Raw genomic sequence first — 22,456 nt, forward strand, 5'->3', positions numbered from 1 at the left:
GTATATGTGGTGTAATGTGATGTGGTCGTAGATTAGGTAAGCTGAAGAAATATTATGCTGTGGTGCACATGTGTTCTAATAATTCAGTGTGTTAGGTTGGTGGTAGTTAATATAGCGGTGGGATCTCACAAAGTTCTGTGAGGAAACCTAACATGTTTACAGTGTAGTTTCCTAGTTCCTTTTTTCTTTCTGTTTGTGTGTGTATGCAGGTTTTTTGGTGTTGTGGGATGTGACTGATGCATACGTAGGGTTGGTGTGGGTTTCATTACAAGTGGCAATGAACAGGAATGGTTGGTTGTGTTGTGAGTTCTGTTGTTTTGCTGGTTGTAAAGTAAAATAATTTAGTTGCATGTTGCTATGTTGTTAATAACAGTGCTCTTTACGTTGTGGAAAAAGTGGAGGATTTTGAAAAAGTGTATAAGTTGGACTTTGTGAAATATTTGTGTTAGCATTTGCTCCACATAATACTTGGTTTTTAATCTATTGGCATCGGGGGACACTCTGTAACTATCGGCATGTGGGCCCTGACAATTTGCACAAGTGACTTGTGATATTTTGTTAGTGCAACACTCCACATCGTGTGGCCGTGAGTGTCTTACACGTGGTGGCTGACATACAATATGGTTTTGAGTGTCCAAATGTTTGGCATTTGTAACACCATGTAATGCATTATCTATTTTCTAAAGAAAAGTGTGCATCCATTGGAAAGTAAAGATTCATACTGTGTTTTGTTATCTAGTGTTACTTTTATCACTGGTGTTTTTTGCTTTGTTTTGAAGGAGGTGATCTCCTCTACTTTCATGGGGTTGTATCCTGTTGCTACCAATTCATCAATGATTTCACTGTCTTCAATATCAAAGCCAATATTTCTAATTACTAACATGTAGAGCTGGTACGTGTCTTGGAAAGTGTGCATGGTTGTGTTACCACAAAATGCTGTGTTGGACCAGTGGGCCAAGATATCTGCGTATTCTTGAGATTGCTCGCACTTAACAACAAGACCACCTTTACGTAAGCATCGTATCTCTTTTAGTTTAAGTGAGGGAAATAACTTTCCAAATTCTGCAGCTATTTTAGGTTGGTGGAGAGTAAAGCTAGAATCTGGCAAAACATGCACATTTTGATACTGAGACTTGTGAAATTTTATGCTTTTCATTTGATAAAACTGGCAGACGGCACGTGGGAAGGGTAAGGGGTGTTTAAACTTTGGGTGTAGCTTGGAATGCTGTTGGATATACAAGACTGTTTAGTGTAAGCATTATTACTTAATTTATTTTGTGACTTAATATTTAATGATTATTTACTTTTCATAATAATGTGTTTTTGTAGCTAACTGATGTATTTTAGGTTAAGTGAAGGGAATGTGCTGTACCTAAGTGCTCAATATAAGTAAGAGAAGCATTTTCTAAAATTATTTAATAAAAGAATAGAAAGAGTTCAAAGTATATATTTTAAAGGCAATAGTTATGACAAGATTGGTTGTGTAACTCGGTAAGAGTCGTACGTTGTGTGTGTGTGTTTCAAATTTTGTAGTATTGTTGACATCAAGTTACTCGAACCTTTGGTATTTTTCTCATTACCTTAAGTAAGCAAGTATTGTTATATTACAGTGCTGCTCATGTAGCTTATAGAAAGTTCAAGGCCTCAGTGAACAATGTACAAATATAGTCGACCAAGCGAGCACAAGTCAAGTAAAGTCCAGTCATAAAAAGGTTAGAAAATGTGAAGTTAGCCAGCATGTAAGTGATTAGCCATAACGGACGATATTTTAAAGTGAGTTTCACAGTTAAGTAGATATAAGGAGAATAAGTAATTTAACCTGTCTGTGTGGACTTTGACGAAAAATGGAGACAGTTACTTAAAGTTTGAGATATAACTGTGGTAACCCATGGAGTAACATAAGTGAATCTATCACAGATTGTACACTAAAAAACAAAGCAGAGAAAAATAGTTTGTCTTGTCAAATGGATTCTAGAGTAATTGAATCAGCCTGAATGGACCTTTGACAAGAAAAGATAATAATTTAGAGTTTTAGATACAACTGTGATATCCTATAGTGTAAAGAATTTTGTACATATGTTTGAATTGTTTTGAACATATTATTTTAAAACAAGTGGATTGTGTGCTGCCCATTTATTGTTTGAATTTATCGCCAACAAGTCACAGACACCTACTGTAGAAAAATTCCAGCCCACACATATATAAAACTCAGACAGGATTATACAGTAGTAAACAGTGGTAAAAGAAAACATGAATGACAGTGGAAATAAGTAGGCCTATATATGCAAAACTGTAGTGGTAGCAAAAATTGTGAAGAGATTACAATCACGCTATATAACCGTGTCAACAGATTTTGATAAGTGGATTGAAAGAGGTGAGTGGCTTGGGTTAAAAAATAGTGATCTATGAAAATTTGTTAAGCAACAAGAACTATAGAGAGAGAGAAGAGCATAGACAGAGAAGTGAGGATGAAAGACTAAAAGATGAAAAGGAAAGAGAAAGACTGAAAGAAGAAAAGGGGAGAAAGGAAAGACTGGAAATGGAGAGCGAGAGAGAGGAGAGGCTATAATAAAAAAAATAATAGCACAAATTGAGATCACCAAGCTCACCCAACAGAAAGAAAAAGGACACCTAGAATAACAATGGGGTCAGGGCCAGCTGACCCAAAGTGCTCAAATTTGATGAACAGAAAGATGACATGGATGCTTTCCTGGAGAGACAAGAAAGATTTGCCCAAAGTCAGAACTGGGACAAATGCAACTGGACAGTCTGTCTCAGCCATTTTTCACAGGAAAAGGCCTACATATGTATGCAGGCATGACATCAGAAGGTGCCATGGACTATGACAAGTTAAAAGTGGCTTTGCTGAAATGCTATGAATTTACTGAGGAAGGTTTTCATCGAAAGTTCAGAGAAGTCAAACCTGACACTGGAGAAACTGTATTTCAGTTTGTGGCACGTCTACAGCGATACTTCACAAGACGACTGAAATGGCCAAGTGTGAAAATAGTTTTGAGGGATTGGCAGATCTACTAATACGAGAAGAGTTCATGATCACATGCTCAACTGACAGGTCACCATTCTTAAAGGAGGGAGCACCAAAAGACTTGGATGAGATGATCAAACTGGTAGAATAGTATATGGAAGCCCATGGAGGTAGTATAACTGGCTAGACCAAAAATATCCACTTAAAGTCAAAACCAGTGATGATTGACCATAAGCAAGTGTCTACTAAAGGTGATAGGAGAAGTTATGCTACATTTGTTATAAAATAGAGCACATTGCAAAGGAATTAAAGTCCATCACTAACATGTAACAGCAGAAATCTCAACATAAAGCAGCTGCAGCTACCTACAAAGATGGTGCTGGCAAGAAACAAAAAACAAGTGACTATCACCATGGATGCTGCTGCCAGAAGAAACATAATCAAGAAAATGTGGCAGATTCACCACAAGAAGGAAGTGCCATTTCCATGATTGATCAGTGCACAACTAATGATTGGCTGAAGTAAATGGATCAACAGTGCCAGTAGTGATTGGAGCATGTTACAGATATCAAGAGATACCTACAAATTACAATACACCAATATGTGAAGGCTATGTTGGGAGCAAGAAAGTGAAAATCCTACGAGACACTGGGTGCAGTAGTGCAGCAGTGAGAACCAGTCTAATATCTGATAACCAGATGACAGACAAGGTGCACCTGTGTATGCTAATTGATGGGACAGTGAGAAAGTTCCCATAGCAAAAATGAAAGTGGATACTCCATATTAAGTAGGAGACCTTGAAGCCATGTGTACAAAGGAACCAATATACAACTTGGTGATTGGAAACATACCAGGTAGTAGTAATTTGGAGAAAACAGACAGAAAGAAGATGGAAAGCATCTGCTGTTACTACAAGAGCTCAAGGGAAGAATGTAAAGCAAGACATCAAGCCCTTGTAAGTATCAAATAGTAACCTCCTGAATTTAGGTCTGTAGGAGCAGAAGAAAAACCATTCTCTGCAGAAACTTCAGGACAGTGATCGAGAGAAAGTGGAGCAAAAGACAAAATGGAAGGAGACTTCCAAAACAGAGAACCAAAAAGGAGTATTGAACCAGACCTATCAAAGCAGTTCTACTGAGGAAGCCAAACCTATCAAAGATGGTCAGAAGCATTTCTATAACATTCTTAGAATGCCAAGGTTGGACAGAAGATCTTAGTTCTGCTACCCACAGCCCACAACAAACTCACCTGGCAGTGGAAAGGACCTAAGGAAGTATTCAACAGAATGCATTATAAGGTGAAAGTGAACAAAAACACTAAGATCACAATGCTAATCTGTTGAAAAGGTATTTTGAAAGGGAAGAAGACCTTACAGATGCAGCTGTTGAAGTACAGATGGACATGGCAGGTGTGGCTGTCATAGAAGTAGAACATGAAGACAAGGACTTCATTACAGAACATGATAACCAACTAGGCCTAAGATCACTGGGTGGAGATGAGATGTACAAGGTCATCAACATAAGTAAAGAACTGACTAGTAAGAAGAAGAAAGAGGTACAAGATCTACTGTACCAGTAAACAGATAGATTAGGAAAGACCGACCCCAGGCAACACAAGATCAAGATGAAGACAAGGGATCCTGTCAAGGTGAAGCTCTACCAGAGACCCTATGAGAAGAGAGATCAACAAAGAAACTGTAAATGTTGGTGTAGACTAGTATATGAACTACTAACTTTTAATATAGTGTGTATATTTTCATGAAATTGGGCAGTCTTTCAATAAACATTATGTCTTTCACATACAAAAAATATTTTTTGGGGAGTATTTTAACAAACTAAAAAAAAAAAGATTTGTCCATGAATATATATAGTATTTCAACACTATTTGTTTTGAATAGTCCGTGTGCAAAGTGACTTTCATGTTAAGCTTAAAAATACTTTTCTTCATCTCAAAAAATCTCAAATTTCATTTGTGTAATCTCTAAAACCTCATAAATATATTTCAAATGTTTGTTTTCAGTAAAACTTTATATTTTATCTATTTTCTCTATCCTAATTCTATACGAAGTTGGTCAATTTGACTGACCTTGTAACCCCCCTCCCCAAATCAAAATAAATCTAAATTACCCTCTTTTTCTTTCTAGAATGACTTCAAATTTTAACATGAAACTACATTCATTTATCCTAAGTAGCTTTAAACTTGTAACAGTATATACCTGTTTATAATTACATTTTATTGTTTTATTGCCTTTTGAACCATGTCTAACTACTACTTGTGCCATTATAAGTTGTAAATCACTTGGAGACATGCAACTCACGTTCCGCTATTGAATTACGTTACCCACGAGTTGCGTGCATGCATGCCTCATGAAACATTTTTATTATATTAATATCTATTTTACATAATCTAACCATAACTAACCTAAAGAGATCCCTATATTTATATTTTAGTTACTTTTATAATAATAAAGAAAGAATAAACATGAAAAACAAGAAATGAAGTACTTAACCGAATCTTCTGTTTTCTTGCTGTTGATGACACTTAACCCTACTTTTTATATTAATAGTAGTAATGTACTAAATAATTTTTATCTAAATAAGTAATGCACCAAATAACATTGAATAATAACATGCAAAAAGTAGACAATTTCCCCAAACTATCACAATTTTTCTGGCTTTCTTACTCTGCAACAAGAACTGTTACAAAATCATCCAAACTAGTTGTTATCTTGCCCGTGGGAACGAAGCTTGTACCAAAAGAGAAATTGACAATTCTACATTCAGAAAACGTTATATAATATGTCACTTGATAGATGAAAACCTTGGCTTTCTATTGGTTATAAATAATTAGAGTTAAAGGTAAGAGAGAACTATTAACGAATCATGAATGAGAGGATGTGACGAGAGCGGTCTGATTTTCTATTTGATGGCTCTGTAACCAAGCAAAGGTTATAACTTTCCTATACTGAAAATGTGTTTTCGATATATGTACCTACCTCCTCTCACTAGATTAGCTGCCCTCTATATGCAAAATTCCAACATGTCTCTCATGCAAATCATTATGGCTCACCTCCTCACCAATAGGAGCATGTGACTCTGTCTAAACTCCTCTACTGAATTATCAATTTGAAGTTTGGCTAACGATGTCAGCACCGGATAAATGTGGGGAGGAAGGGCAGGAAGTGTGAAAGGAGGTAAGTACCTATCAGAAATACATTTTCAGTATAAGAAAATTTTAGCTTCTGATACGGTACTTACCTCCTCTCACATGATTAGCTAGAATCCCACATTGAAAAGGAGGAGGGACCGGTGTGAAAGAGCGACAGAAGTACCGCCCTGAAAGTGTCCAAAGGATACCCCTGAAAATGAGAGATTCAGATCTGAAGATCAAGAGAAGGGAACTGTACCACTTTTGAGCCAGATATACACCTTGCCCAACTGTGGAATGAGTAAGATGTGAAAGTGGAAAATGAGAGGAGCACATCCAAGTGGGAGAAAATGTGGCAGGAAAGTGATCCTGACCATACAAATATACTGTAACTCAATCCCACAATGAAAGAGATCGGTAAACAAAGGATGTGCCCCTAGGTGTAAAGTGGCTAGGGCATGGCAGACCATACTCAATAAGTCAACTATATCCAAAACCTGCCTGCAGGGTACCGACATCTATGTGAGGGTAAGACGAGGATCATACTATCTTCACCTCAAACCCAAGAGCTGGGGAATTGTGAACCACTCTGATTTCCAGGTATGACATGAGGATTAGCTCTGAGCTACTGATCCGGGAACTTCACATCCAGTTTCGAAAGGATGTCTATCCCATGCAATCAACTCCCTCAACTGTGAAACAGGCTGAGACCATCCAAATGGCAATAACATCCCTGTAAGAAGAAAGGACAAGAGACAGCCAAGGTCAGAATCATAATAATCCCAAGTACCACTGCTGTAACCCACAACACAGATGGAGGAAATCGAGGGAGGAAGATAAACATCCCAAAACCTGTGTGCGGACTTATCTTGATCAGTTCACTCTCAATCCAAAACTTGCCTGTGGGGTACCAACATCCTCACGAGGGTAGGATGAGGGCTCCCAATCAAAGGGGTGAAATGCATTCTGACATCTCATTCTGTTGTCATTGGTTATTGCAAAAAGGAAAATATCACATCATCTACACCTGCAGAACACCACCACCCTACTCTGTAACTGAATGGTTATTGTGTGGAACTCATTCAGCAGGGTGCCTTCATGGTCAAACACACCAGCAGTTTGGAAATGGAAAGTGGTAAGGACCTCCACTCAAAGAAAGGAAGGTGACAATGTGGTGGAGAGTCCGCAGGTACGTCATCACCTGAAACAGTGCAATGGGTGACCAAGAAACCTTATTTTGAAAAGCAGACCATAGAGAGTTATTAACTCCACACATGGTAGGGATAGGCAAGAATCTCTTTCTGCTTTACCCTTGCAGTCCATGGGTGGTATGGTCTGGGACAGGCATAATTATGAAGCAAAATATGATGAAGTCATGCACCTACAAGCAATCTTGTGGAATACCCCATCTCAATGATGAGTATGCAAAGCCATGGAAGATAAAGCACGAGTCAACATGTCTGGACAGTGTGAATTTCAAGTTAAAGAATACCTGGCCGAGCACTACTCGCCACAGAGTGGGACTCATGGGATAAAGAAATAGAGAAAGGCCCCTGAAAAGATAGGAAAGTATGAATAAAACTTATCAGTTAAGAGTTGCACCGAAGTTTGAAGAACAGCCACAGACAAAACCCAGATGAAGAGGAAACTGCGATTTGATGGAGATAGTGTGAGATGAATGTACTGGGTGTGGTCCACATGCTGTATTGGAGAATTTCTTTCATTGGATGATGAAGACGAGAAGCAAGGGAAAAGTGAGGTGTTGGATCTGATGGGAGGATACCTGGAATAAATTCTGGGAGGATTAAGGTATGGAGAAATAGGCCAATCAAACCAAGAGATGGATCCAACTGGTAGAGGTAGAAGGTGAAAGATCACAAAGGAAGGAGGATTGCCATAGGATAAAGAGTCAGGAACATGTACCCCGGAAGGAAGCAGTATGGGCAATATAACAACAAAGAGCCCTGATTGGGCATAGAAGCCTATCTCTATAGCGAAATAGGAGAAAGGAAGGAATCATCCTCCTGAGCTGCCAAAGTCCTAGGGAAAAAGGAAAAGACAGGTAAGGTGATAAAAGGTACATGAAATGTCAATGGCAAACAAATCAGACCGTCGACGTCCACAGTCTAAAAGAAAAAGGAAATATGTTTTAAGGGAAAGATGAAACATGGAACACGAGGAAAGTGGTTTAAATGGAGGTAAGGAATGGAGGACCACATTAAGATCTCAATCTGGAAGGGTAGGTCACCTGGGAGGGCAACATATCTGGAAGGAATGCACGAGCATGGTAAGGACAGGGGAAGTAAAAACTCTATGGTATTGGGAAAATGAAAGGTATGAGATAAGGCCACCCAATATCCCAAAAGTGAGACTGAAGGCCCACAGTCAAAGAACCAGGTGAGAAATTTTGCTACACAAGCCACAGTATGCCAGTCAGCAGGAAACCTCCTAGATGTAGATCAATGATGGAATATTTTCCATTTGCATTGGTACACCTCCATGGAAGATGGAACCAGCTTACAAGGAAGCAACTCGACATGTGAAACTAGATCTTCTCGCCAAGGGGCAGACAAAAGCCAGGCGTGAAGATGCAGAGCATGAAGGGTGGGATATAGGATATGTGACCAAGATTGATAAAGATGGTAGGGAGAAAGTGAAAGAGTGACAGCAGTCATTGTAACAGTGGAAACCAAGGCTAAGCTGGCCAATAAGGAGCAATCAGGGAGACCCAACAAGAAATGGATGAGAGATATCACCCAATGAAGTAATCAGATGTTTGGGTACACATAAAGATATTTGTATGACCAATCCTGGCTGAAGGCATAGATTACCAGAGCATGGGGATGAGGTACAGGTGACCAAAGGAGAGATAACTTGTTGATGAGGCCCATAGCAAAGGCATCCACATAGGGATCTAATGACCACTCTGTGGGATACATTCGGTCAGCAGGTGCAAAAGAGAATGTACAACCAGATTGAAAGCACCTGGCACATGACATGCAATAAAATGAATGTGATGTGTATGGGCCCAGTATAAGAGATCCAACATCCAAAAAACAGATCTCTGGATGAGGTGTCCCCTTGGTGGTTGATAAGTGCCACCACCATATAATTGTCTAAATTATCCATCACCAGACAATGTCAGGAGAGAAAGAAGAAAGTGAGGCAATGCACAACACATGACTAGAAGTTTGAGAACATTGATATGCAAAGCAATTTGATCTGCAGACCAATGCCCTGAAGCCTCCTGGTGATTGACTCATGCCCCCATTCCTGAAGGGATGCATTCATGAAAAGATGTAGAGCTGAACGCAGGGGAGGAAGTGGCATGCCCACTGACGTATGGGCTTTGTCCAACCACCAAAGCAGGGAAGAAGGAAGGATAATGGGAGTGAAAGAGGATCCCGAGCAAGGTTCCATTGATCATGAAGCACCCACTGAAGGGATCTTATATGGGCACGACTGAGGAGGACCAGTGATGTTAATGATGACCATATCCCCAAAAGTGATGGAACCTCGTGAGCAGTAAGTGACTAAGCAGAGAGAGCATTGTGAACCAACAGTTCCATTGAACGAAGTTGTAAATGAGAAGGCTGGGACTGATTGATATAAGTATTGAAAAAGACCCCCAAATGGACAAGATATTGAGTAGGTCTGAGGAAGGACTTCTCCAGTTTGATTAACAAGTCTACCCAAGCTGCCGAGTATGATTGGCCAATTCCTGTTTGGAATGAGCCTGAAGAAGCCAGTCGTCCATGTAATAATGAAATTACAGTCCCAGATCATGGAGATGTTGAGAAAAATATAGCAAAATACATAAGGTGCCGAGGCAAGTCTGAAGAGGAGAGCCTGAAAGTGATAAACCACTTTAGATGCCTAGAGAAAATATGTCACATGTGTCACACTAAGGGAAATTCAGGATTTTTTTCAAATATTGCCTTATAAAATTAAGAACTTAAAACTTATGTACTATTAAAATATGAATTATTAGTTAAGATTTTATACTATACTAATTGGTATAACATAAACAAAAAGTAGATTAATAAAATTTTGAGGGTAAGTCACTAAAACCTCATGACATGCACAGTAAAGGATTGCCCATGACAATAGGGTTAAGGCCAGCTCTTGCAATTTGCCCTTTAGAGGACACAGGGAAAGCATTGATAAACTTGATAGTGGTCATTTTCTTTTTTATTATTCAACTGTTAGCAAAATATGATCCTGTCCTTGCAGTCGCTTGAAAAGAAAAAAGAACAAGTCAGATATCCTAGTCCTAAAATACAGGATTATCATGAAAATTCCAAAAACAAATTGAAAGAGAAATTACTGATGACATAAAAGCAACACTGTTTTTTTTTTTTTTGCAATAATCATAGATAAAACACAAAACATTTCAAAAGCCGATGAAATGAGACAAATCCATATGTCAAAACAAACACTAGCTCAGATGGACTTTTTAGGACTTTGAAATCAAGGAATCGTTTACTGGATTTTGCCAAGTTTTTGAACAAACTATCATTGAATTAGAAAATGAAATAGTTAATGCAATTGAAGAAAATGGATTCAATGTGAATAAATGTCATGGTCAAGGGTATGACGGTGCAGCAAATATGAGTGGCACATATTCAGGAGTCCAAGATAAAATAGAACCAAATACTGAATATGTTCATTGTGCTGCCCATAATCTAAATCTTGCTCTCATTGATTGTGTTCAAAATATCTCTGAAATTAAAAACTTTTATGATACTGTTGAACATTTTTATAAATTTCTACGGTCTTAGTAAAAAACAGTGTATAAAAGAACTGGCTTCTGTCTCCGACGTTATTGAGAAAGTAACACTTAAAAGATTTTGTTGGAGTTTATGGTCCTCTAGTCATGATTCAGTTGGTTGCATTATGATTCCAGACATTGTGAAAGGGCTTTCAAAAATAATTCTCCTTAGTAAAAACCACAACAAGCGAGTTGAAGTGTCTGGTCTAATGAAGCAAATAGAAAAGTTAGAGTTTATTTTCCTAATTGTTCTAAAAAAAATTATTAGAAATAACTAACGTAATTTCTAAGTCACTGCAAAGTCAAAATATGTTGTTGGACACAGTAGTTAAATTACTAAAGCACTCAACTGACTCAACTTAGTGCAAGTAAGAGAAAACTTCATGCAAATAAAAGAACAAATGAAGAAATTTCGATGAAAAGGGAGTCCAAATTTCTGCACAAGTGCATAAAAAAGGTGAAAAAACACTTCGATAAACTGTAGAAAAAAAAAAAAAAAAGACTTTCAGATCCAGAAAAAGCTTCAAGACCATCATGTTTTATGGTTGTTTAGACATTTTTGAAATAATTAGTAACATTATTGGTATGTATATCATTGTAATTAATTTTGCATTATATGATGGGGGCCCACCCGAGTACTTTGCATTGGGATCCACGATGACGTAGTTTTGCCACTTATACCAAAAACTTTACAGCAGCTCCAAACCTACAAACCTAGATTTAATGATGAATTAAATGAAACACAGTATGTGCTGTTTCTTTCTGTAAAGATAAATAGACACATAGTAGAATATGGAAAAACAATACAGACATCAGTCTGAATATCTGCTGACCTAGGGCAAGCTGAGTACAGTTAATTTTAAATAGTACTATACATATATATACATATTAATCTGAACTCTGTCAGTTCCTATTTCAACTACTGAAAATATCAAACAGAACATTTTACACTGCTATTTTAATCTGAATTCTGTCAGTTCCTATTTTAACTATGGAAAATACCAAACACTTTATATTGCCATTTTCTTTGCCTACTGTTAGTTCAATCTTATTCAAGTCTCTTTTCAAAATAAAATAAAATAAAAAAATAAAATAAAGAAAATCCAACATGCAAATATAACTTACATCATGCATTCATGCAAAAGTTGGTGTCTACAGAAGAACACAAAGAGCAGGACACAGTTTCCTATGAGATTCTGTAAGAGACGGCTCCCAATCAGTCTGTTCTCTGGTTTGTTCTCCAAGCTGGTTTTGTTCTAGTTCAAGTGAACTGACAGGCAGGTTCTGCATTTGACTCTCAGACTTCCCATTAGTCAAGTTATGTCCTGTGAGTGATGTGTCAGGTGAGGGTGGGATATAAGGTTCATTTTTTGTTAAATGTGTATCTTGATTTGATTCAACATCTCTCAAAGAAACACTAGGATGTGTTTCACTGAATGGTTTTGAAACCGTTTCATATGTGGTAGTATCGAAGTACCATTCCTCAGACGAGGAAGAATGGTGACTTCTTAAACGACTAGACTGCCTACTCAAATTAGAGTTGGTAGATTTTTCCTCCCAATTCCCTCTTAATTCACTAAACAATTTTATTGTTTCTTCAGTTCTCTCTATTATTTCAAGCCTCTTAAACTCCTCTCCGGTGAAGCTAGTACTTCTACATGTTATATTTTTGGTGGGAAAATGTCTGTGTGACAAAGGTGGATTTGACTGAGCTCTACGAATAACCATCAACTTTTCACTTAGGAACTCTACATCATCATCAACAGGGACAGTTTTTAGAAGATTCCTACCTGGGGAAGGCTGCAGTTGAAACCACAACAGCACTGGCTACATATATAAAAAAAAAGAGATATTAAAGAAGAGAAAAAATAATTACCAAACACCAATTTAAAATTTATATTAAACTATGCTAACAAATAAATAATGTTATTATCTGAACAAAAAAAACCCATGATAATTGAAGATAGGTTACAGCAAGTTTTGAAGTAATTTCACAGTTAACTATTCTAATCTAATTCAGTAGTTAATGTTCACCAGTTAATATATATACAGTGTGAGAACATGTTTAATAATACAAAGATTCAATTATACTTTACATACAATTCTAGAACATTTTAACTTATAAATTAATATTTTGAATGAATCTAAATCTCTTTACACAGTATCTAATGAAATCTACTAATATCAGATTTTTACACTCACTCAATCATAGGAAAACTATGTGCAAACATCTGTTACCTGAAGAGTTACGTTGTTTCATGAACAAAACATTATACATACATAAGTAATTTCTGTGCAAGTATATTACACACACATATGAACACATGTTTTATTAAATTTATATATATATATATATATAACTGGATGTGTTATGTAGTGTACTGATTAAACTTCAAAACAAGCTAAGATAAAAAGAAAACATTAAAAAGTACCTTGAATTTATCACAAGTCCAAAGAATAAAAAGACAGGCTGCATGCAAGAAGCATCACAAACAGAACAAAAATAAATTCAACATATTTGAAATATCAGAAATACGTGAGAAACAATTCAAAAAAGAAAAAAAAAATCAGTTAATTAAACTAACAAGAGTAACATTAGTTACAAGCTACATTATGGACAAGACATTGTTTATTATACACATTTGTCTAACCCCATAAAAAAAAAAAATCTATCCTTTTATAAATAGCTGCTTCATGCAATAACAAATGAATGTAAAGTGTACTCAGTACTTAAGTCTTCAGATGCCCTAAGAAGTGTGTGTGTATCTTATTGACATTATTCATACCCATTCTGTTCCACATTGGTTACTTAAGCTCTTTAATTGAAATATTCAAGATCATGCAAATCATGCTACAAAATTGTAAATTTTTTTTGTGAACAAATGAGATACTCATAATCATACTAACACAATTCTAAGATCTCTTCATTTTAAGAAAAATTGCTTTAATTTTTTATTTTATCAAATAGTTTTCCCAACATATGTAATACTTAAGCCAATTAATAACTTATCAAAATTAAATCATTAAAAGAAACAGAGTTGGGCGATTAGTGTTAATTGCTAATCGATTACATTTTCAAACTACCCTTGGTTATATATCATACACCTCCTTTGAAGAATGCCATTTGCAGATTTTTTGAAAAAACATAATTTTGTTAAAAAATAAGTCGGGAAAATTTTTTGTAAAGATAAACTGGACATTTCCTACTTGGCAAATACCACCAGGTTGTTACTATTATGTTTGTTTTTAAAATATGCAGTACCTCCACACTGATCTTATGTAAATCAAGTAAATTGATAATTAAATAAACTTTGAACATGAAAATGTATCATAAAGGTAACACAACAGACTTGTTCACTTATTATAATACTGTGTACACTTTTCCATACTTGTTATTCCCGACAGTTCAGTGTTGTATCATACGTTTATAAGTAAATTTACAACAATGTTAGGGCCTTAAGTTTTGTATCTATGACCATGCAGTCAAAATGCTTTGTAACCAACCAAGGGAAATGAATACTCGTAACTAATTTTATCTATTAGATAAACAAGTACATAGCCAAAGGAAAAAACCTAATATTTTTTATATTCTTCACAAAACCTAAATTTAAAATCAGACAACATAAAAATTAGAACATCATCATTTTATTTTGTAAAATAAAATTTTTTGAGTTATAATATTATCTTACAACATTTAAAAACCATTAAGAAATGAATAAGAATAAAACCAGAGCCTTTTCAAATAATATAGTATCATTATGAAGCTACAATGTTTCATTTTTACAATGATGTCATGATACTAGTTAACTTTTTAAGTTAGGTATGTAACACTGTAACCAATTTTTCAGTATTTTTTTATATGAAAGAAGAGACTTCCACTTTAACAGTATAGTATCTTGGATAAATCAGTATTGATCATATGGTCCTGAAGTAACTTAAATAAGTCAAACAAAGTTAAAATAGAATTAATATATTTTATAAATGATTAGCTCAATCAGCTTCTAATTCAGCAGTTTCAAAGCTAATATCTATATTTATAGTAACTTGATTAATATGAAAATAAAAAGAGAAACAATCATTTCAAATTTTTTAAGTAAAATTAAGTTGCAATAATTATCTATAATGATACAGTGGAGCCTCATTATAATATAACTCACTATTGAGTGGGTCTCAGTATTATACTATAACACAGATCACTCATGTACACAAAATTCCAGGCCTAGCTAAAATCAATTAATCAATGTGAATTGAGTGTTTAATTGAGATTTGTAAGTATCCACTCAGTTACGATAACTTAGTAACTGACCAATGAATTTTCCCTATTTTAATTAATTAAGCAGGTTATCCAATGAAATTTGGTTATATTCTAACTGACATTCTATTCGTAAATGACATAGCATTCCCGCAGCTAATATATACTCTCATCTCTCAGTATGCCAATGGCATTGCTATTTGGAGCACATCACTTGATCCTCTCGCTGCCACGTCCAGAGTCCGAGACATTAAATGAATTAATTAAATGGTGTAACAAATGGAGAGTACTTCTCAATCCAATCAAGGCACGGGCAGTAGCATTTCACAGAAAAAAAAGGAAGACAAAACAAAAACATTAGACAAATCAAACTTTTATTATACAACACCTCCATCGTCTTTAAAACAGCAGCCAAATTTTTAGGAACAATGTAAACTCACGCTTATTATGGACCAATCATTATAACAATGCACTAGACTGGCATTTCTATGCTGAATCCAGGGTATGACCAAAGGGTGTAACAGCCACTCAATCATTAAAATTTAGAAAGACTACATCAGACCTCCATATCAATATGGATGCCCCATTACATGTAATATGCCTGACACATAAAACAAAAACAATCAAGCAGTAATAGCTCACCACTGCCAAAACAGCATTCCATCTCTCAAAATACACGTTACAAATTTATGTCAACAACCTCACTGGCCTACCTCTCATTCTGGATCATGTTAACACTCTAGCCCAAAATAAAAATAGCCAAACAAGCACCTTTCCCATCCTAGTAGCCACACTTTCTGCATGGCAAACATACGTTTCTCCACTCAATTATATTAACAGTGTTTAGCATAATTGTCTTAATAAATCATTTCCTTTTCAGATCCACTTCTCAGGCATGAGTCACGTAGATTATTCAGTGCATGATCCATAAAAGTAGGTTTTCTCCATACACTCTGGTTTCCCCCCTGCATAGGATTATTTTATCCCAGCCCCCCTTAAAAGGATTGTTAATCTTGCAAGTTTCTGACCATCCTAGGTTGTCTTTCAGGTCCCAAAATCTTTTCTGAGGCTTGAAAGATTTTTTAAATCTAAATTCCTACCAAGAGTTTTTGTTTTTGTTTGCAAAGCATCAGTATCTGTACAATTTCAACAATGCTATTATCACACCTGCTACTAATGTCAATTCCAAGAATAGATCAGTATCTGTACAATTTCAACAATGCTATTATCACACCTGCTGCTAATGTCAATTCCAAGAATAGAAAATAATCTGTAATCTCCAAAAGGCTTGCCATCATAGATGAGACAAAGGAAGGGACTACCAAGAGATCTCTCTCAACAACAAAAAATAGCATTGCTGAGTCAACAACTGCGTGGCTGGTTAAAAGAAAACAAACTTCACAAAGTTTCCACAGAGATGGACGACAAAGAAAGAAATCCCAATTATCCAACAACATGCAACTCGACAAAGCAGTCTTCATATGGTTTGCTTAACAGTTAGCAGAAGGCATACCAATATATGTGGACCAGTTCTTCAAGCACAATCCAAGAAGTTTGCACAGCATCTTGATAATAATGAAAAATTTAAAGCCAACAGAGTAGCTAATGCTCTTTAAAAACCACCATCCAGGGAGAACAGAGAACTGCTGACACTGTTACTGCTGAAGCCTAACCCCCAGGACCTGAAGAAAATAATTATAGATGGTGGCTACTCCAAAGAAATAATTTATAACTGGTCGAAACAGCCTTATGCTACAAGATGCTTCCAGACAAGACACTAGCAATGAAAACCAAAGAAAACATACTAGCTGGTTTTATACCTCACTGTTCTTTTCTGGTGTAACTCTACCAGCTCACATGAACTATCATCGTCTTCATGTCGCTTATGATCTGTAACGATATCTGAAATAATTCATGTGCCTGTGCAAATTTAATACTCTCACGTTTTATTAATAACATTTCATATTCATTTAAATCTGAATAAGCTGTCTCATTTTTTTGTGTCGTTTATTCACAGTTTCTGGCAAGTTGTAGGTTGAATGAACATATCAAGGACCTACCTTATGTGGCAGTTTGATAAAACATCGCTATGACACACCTCACTTATAATGTGACCCCATAATATGGATCCTGACTACCACATTATAATGAAGCTCTACTGTACTTAGAAAGCTTAAGCACTGGTAAACAAGATGCTTGTTTTTAAAATCTATTAAAGAAAGTCATTACTTATCCAGTCATACCACTTACATTTTCACATATTTCAGGCATAAACAATACGAAAAAGATCTTTCTCAAAAGAATCCAATCTTCTAAACAGTGAAAAACTAATTCTGTAACAAGTCTATATTAAAAAACTTGCAGTTGATCTAAACAATATTAACTTTGATAAATACAAATCTCTAAAGTCTAGACATATTGTTGGTGTCTGTATTGTATGACTCAAATAGTGTTACCAAAAAAAGACATAATCACATTAAGAAAGATATCACAGGGTTATCTTTGTGGTTACATATCTAAAATGGCTTACAGGTACAGTTTTGTAATTATTTTTTTTACTCTCTCTAACTCCCTTTTGAAACATTAAACTAATAATCAGGATATTTTATGGATTCTTCCAGAAACAATTATGAAGTCCTGCAGATTTATCAATAACAATTACAGAGCTTATTACAGACTAAAGTTTGGTCATGCTATTTAACCTGACCATGACATAGCTATGAAGAACTCCACTCATAATTGAAATTATAATGTACTTGGCTTTATTAAGTATAGTTTGTTAAAATTATTAATGATATATTTTATACCCTTTCATTTGCATTTTTAACTATGAATGTCATATCCAACTGGTACTGGACAAAAGACCTCTTCGGCACTGGATATAGCAGATATAGAGTGATTGACATATCACATTCTTCTTTACTTTCACTCATAAGTTCTTATAATTACTACTGTAGACATTTCCTGTTGACATTGTGGTTACTTAACCCACTCTGGAATCAAAGACTAGCTTACTAGTTCACCAGTTTTTTTTAAACAATGAGTAAAGTTAATTAAAGTAAAATAAATAAATGTTATCTCAATAAAAACCACCAACCTAACTCTGGTGTGCAATAACTTAAATAAAATTGACAGTTCATGAACTGAATCGAGTGCACACCAAAACAGTTGCTGTTCAGGTAATTTACAATATGAATAGCGTCTTTACCATTACTATGTCTGTTATATCCCAACCAGCCTGATGAGCCCTGGTATTACATGAGGGCCTCTTCAGCATTGGATAAAGTGTGGTTGACATATTATCTTCTTTCTTACTTTTGCTCATAGGTTCTTATGAGTACAAAAATATAACTTTTTTTTTTATAGTACACTTATTTGTAAAGCATACCAGATTAGAATCTTGGAAATCCACCAAATGTTTCACTTTTCACAGTGATGTATCAAGTTTACAATAAATGTCAAATTCATAAATCTCATAACGCACAATTACATACCTCCAAGTTTTTGTTTTATACAACAATTTTCATTGCATGTGATTAATAGATAGAGAACTTAAGATCTTTACACCATGCATATACTATCAATGCTTTATGCCGTCTAAACTGAAATTTGCTAACTTCAACTTAAAAATTGTATTATTTTTAATAATAACATAAAACGCAAGAGTTCATTCCTGATGAAGAATCAACAAAGAGCTCTTCTAAATATTTATCTGAAAGGGTTACATTCTTTCAAAGAATTATCTGTGAGGAACAAAAAGTTGTTACAGTTCAGAACCATATCTAGAATAACATACATCAACACACACAAAGTGGAGAGTTGGGTGTAAAAAAAGCTATAATGGCAAGTTATATAGCTCTTAGCAACTTAAAATGGGTGGAGGTTGTTGTTTATTTATTACGATTATATGTAGGGCACTATAATTACTTTTAATAAATGGCAGATGTAGGATCTTATTTTACTGATATTAAGACAACTGGCTAGGGACAATGAATGAACAGTTGGATCCAAGATGTTGATGGTTTTAAGCACATAGGTCCTACCTCTTAATTAATTATTTGTGTGAATAACTGAAAATAATAAGTATCTCCACTATCATTTGAGTGTTATCACCCAGTTGTTTGCAATAAAAAAATTATAATTAGTATAATTTTTTTGTTTCTCTTATCAAAAGCACAAACTTGTTATTATCACACATCTATATATATATATATATATATATTTATCTCAAGACAACAGTTGGGCACTTTCATTGTTATCTGAAAGTAGTTTTGATTATTCTAAGGTATAAAAAGTGGTTTGTACATATAAACTTGTCTCACAGAAAACTATTAAGTAATTCTTTACAAAACTACAAGCATACCTTATGATCTCCCATTGAGACATTGGTCCCTATTAACTGGTATGTCACTGGACTTCGTTTATCATCTCCTACAGGCTAAAAACAAATTTAAAATCTAATTATAATGCTAAAATAATTATATATCTGCTGTTTTTCACTGATTTACACAATCATTTAAATCTATTTAATGTTAATGCCAAAAATATTTGTATAATACAGATTCAAAAAGTTGTGAACAAATTCTATAAATTAAATGATCATCATCCAATGTAACACTGTAGAACTTTCTACAAAGGCAAAAAAATATTACATTAATAATTTAACAAAAAAAAAACTAACAATGTCTACAGAAAATAGCCCTAAGATACTACTGCAATTGAAGACCTCAAAGGGCCCTAGATTGCAATATAATATTTGCATACATATGTCAAAATGTTAGCAATCGATGTGGTCGAAGGAAAACGAAGTTTGATTATAAACAAGATTACGACACTTATGATATACAACATTGTTTATTGACAAAATACAAGATACTGAAGATGGAATCTGATAGAGTTCCGAAACGTTTATCCATGTCCCCTTTTTGTCAATAAACAATGTTGTATTACATAAGTGTCATAATCTTCTTTATATGTCAAAATGGTTCTTAGGCTCTGAGGATTCAGAATAGTCATATTCAGACATTCTTAAATGTGATAGCAGGATGAGATATGACATGTTTTATTCAACAAAATCATGCTTAAAACAAAAGTTATCTTTTCAATATAGCATGTGATTATGCCTTAGTCACAAAAGCATTAAACTTAGTATATTGGTAGATCATTGTCTGAGGAACACTTCCAGATGTAGATCCACTTCAAATATTTCCATTGTTGCCAAGTCATCTCCAGTCCTAACAAAACAAGGAAGAGAAGCAATCTTTGTCGCTGTATGGCAAAGAGAACTATTATTATCTTAGGAAACTTGCAGCAAACATGCCAAGCTCAAACATAAAAGTTCTGTATAAAGCCTCTGAGAGGAGATGTATAGAGGACAGATACTGGAGAAGGGAAGTAAGGTTATGATGAAGGCGAGAATGTTGGGCGTGTGTGAGACTAACATTAGATTCAGCAGCTGCCCCCCAAAAGAGGTAAAAAGGAACCCAACAACTGGTGATCCAAAACCGGATATTCTGCCCGCTGGTAGGCAAGGGTGTACTGATTAGAGGCTCTTGGGGGGGGGGGCAACATACTGATCTCCCTCCATCTAACTTGGAGAGAAAGTGATCAGCATGGTCCCAAATATCATGAGAGGAAAGAAATACCAAAAATGATTGAGAAAAATGGTCAAGCAACAAAGAAGGAGGAGGGGAATAAGAAATAGGGGAAAAAACCAAACATCAGAAACCCGAGTTACAAAATCTGTGAAAACTAAGGAAGACCTCAGTGAATGTGGTAATGTATAACAAAAAGAAAAAAAAAATAGTACGACTTCAAATGAAAATTAAAAATGCAGCACACAGGAAGTGCAAAGCACAAAAGAAAACGTCTGTACTTGAAAGCTGCCAAACGAGAAGTGAAAGTTCGATAGAGGAGTGTTGAGCATACTATGCTACTCATGGTTAATAGATGAGCATGATGACTTGCATGAGAGACGCATTAGAATGTACTAATTCCAACACGAGAGGGCACAAAGCTAGTGGCATGCATAAAGAAAATGTTCGCACATAGAAGGCAGCACTGAACGAGAGTACCTAATCTTGTGAGAGGAGGTAAGTACCTTATCGAAATTTAGTAAAATGATCCTCTGTGACCGAGCTATGTTACTTTTAGGACACAGATGGCAAAAAAAATAAATTATCACTGAATCATATAAAATTCACTGACTTTTCCAAGTTTTCCTGACCCATAAGAACCATGTCTAAAGGATTTTTATAACATGCTTGCTGACTGTTTTCCCATGGTAACAGATCAGATTATCATAATGATCCCCATGGCAACAAATTTTCATGGCTTGTCCCACTCTATTATCCATACCCATTGCTTATTTAACTTTATCAAAACATTATATCACTCATCAGCAAACTTTAGAATATAAAGACTTAGATTTGGGTATTATATGTCACATAATGCCATGGCAACCAAATATTTGAAAACTATGTGTATGATACCAAAATTTAACCTATTTAGCTATCATGTATCAAAGGCAGAAGAAACATACAATGAATCTATACTGATTTTACATTGGCTTGCAAAGGTCATGGTTTACAAGTGAATATTAAGGAGGATATAGGATAAAATATAAAAGTTATTATATGTATCATGGTTTGCAAGGCAATAACCAAAGGTCATTTGGAAGTGGCTCTACATTTGAAAATGTTTTGCAGGCCATGTTTTATCCCTATAACCAGTGTCATGACTGTTTGATTAAGGACTATTCAAAAATCCTTGAATTGACTTTTATAGTGAAATTTTTAAATGTCATATCACAACTCAGACTGTTAAGATGGCATTTCTGAATCTTCAAGACCTAAAAATCATTTTAATATATGTAGACAAATGTTAAACTTCAGACTACCTGACTCTGGATTTTTAGGTCTTCATATGGAGAAATAACATTTAACAATGTTCAAATAAAAACACAACAACCAATACAATAATCTAACAACATTTATAAAACACAACTACCAACAACCAAGAACACCCAAGCCTATGTAATATCTAAAAACAACCACAACAAATATCCAATAGTTTTACCAGGAATAACACCTAAGTTTACATAACAACTAACAACAATCACAATGAACATCCAATAATTGTTACTATCCCAATCCAAGTCTACTAACAACAACCATGATGAACATCCAGCAGTACTTAACAAGACCATCTAAGTCTACATAGCAATTAACAACAACCCTGATGAACATTGAGTGTTTTTTACCAATAAAAATACCCAAGTCTTTCATAAAAAATAATAATA

General features: G+C 35.2%; 1 protein-coding gene across 1 annotated transcript in view; it reads right to left on the minus strand.

Moving 5' to 3' along the window:
- The window catches only part of LOC106459760 (type I inositol 1,4,5-trisphosphate 5-phosphatase-like), a 104,881-nt gene that overhangs the window by 11,464 nt on the left and 70,961 nt on the right, over window positions 1–22,456 (minus strand). Inside the window, exons 14-15 of the mRNA XM_013919414.2 lie at window positions 19,520–19,594; window positions 12,695–12,731 (exon numbers count right to left, since the gene is read on the minus strand). Coding sequence (XP_013774868.2) covers window positions 12,695–12,731; window positions 19,520–19,594 — 112 coding nt within the window. The remainder of the gene's footprint in view (window positions 1–12,694; window positions 12,732–19,519; window positions 19,595–22,456) is intronic.

This window comes from Limulus polyphemus, unplaced genomic scaffold, assembly GCF_000517525.1.
Source record: "Limulus polyphemus unplaced genomic scaffold, Limulus_polyphemus-2.1.2 Scaffold657, whole genome shotgun sequence".
NCBI classification, from domain to species: Eukaryota; Metazoa; Arthropoda; class Merostomata; order Xiphosura; family Limulidae; genus Limulus; species Limulus polyphemus.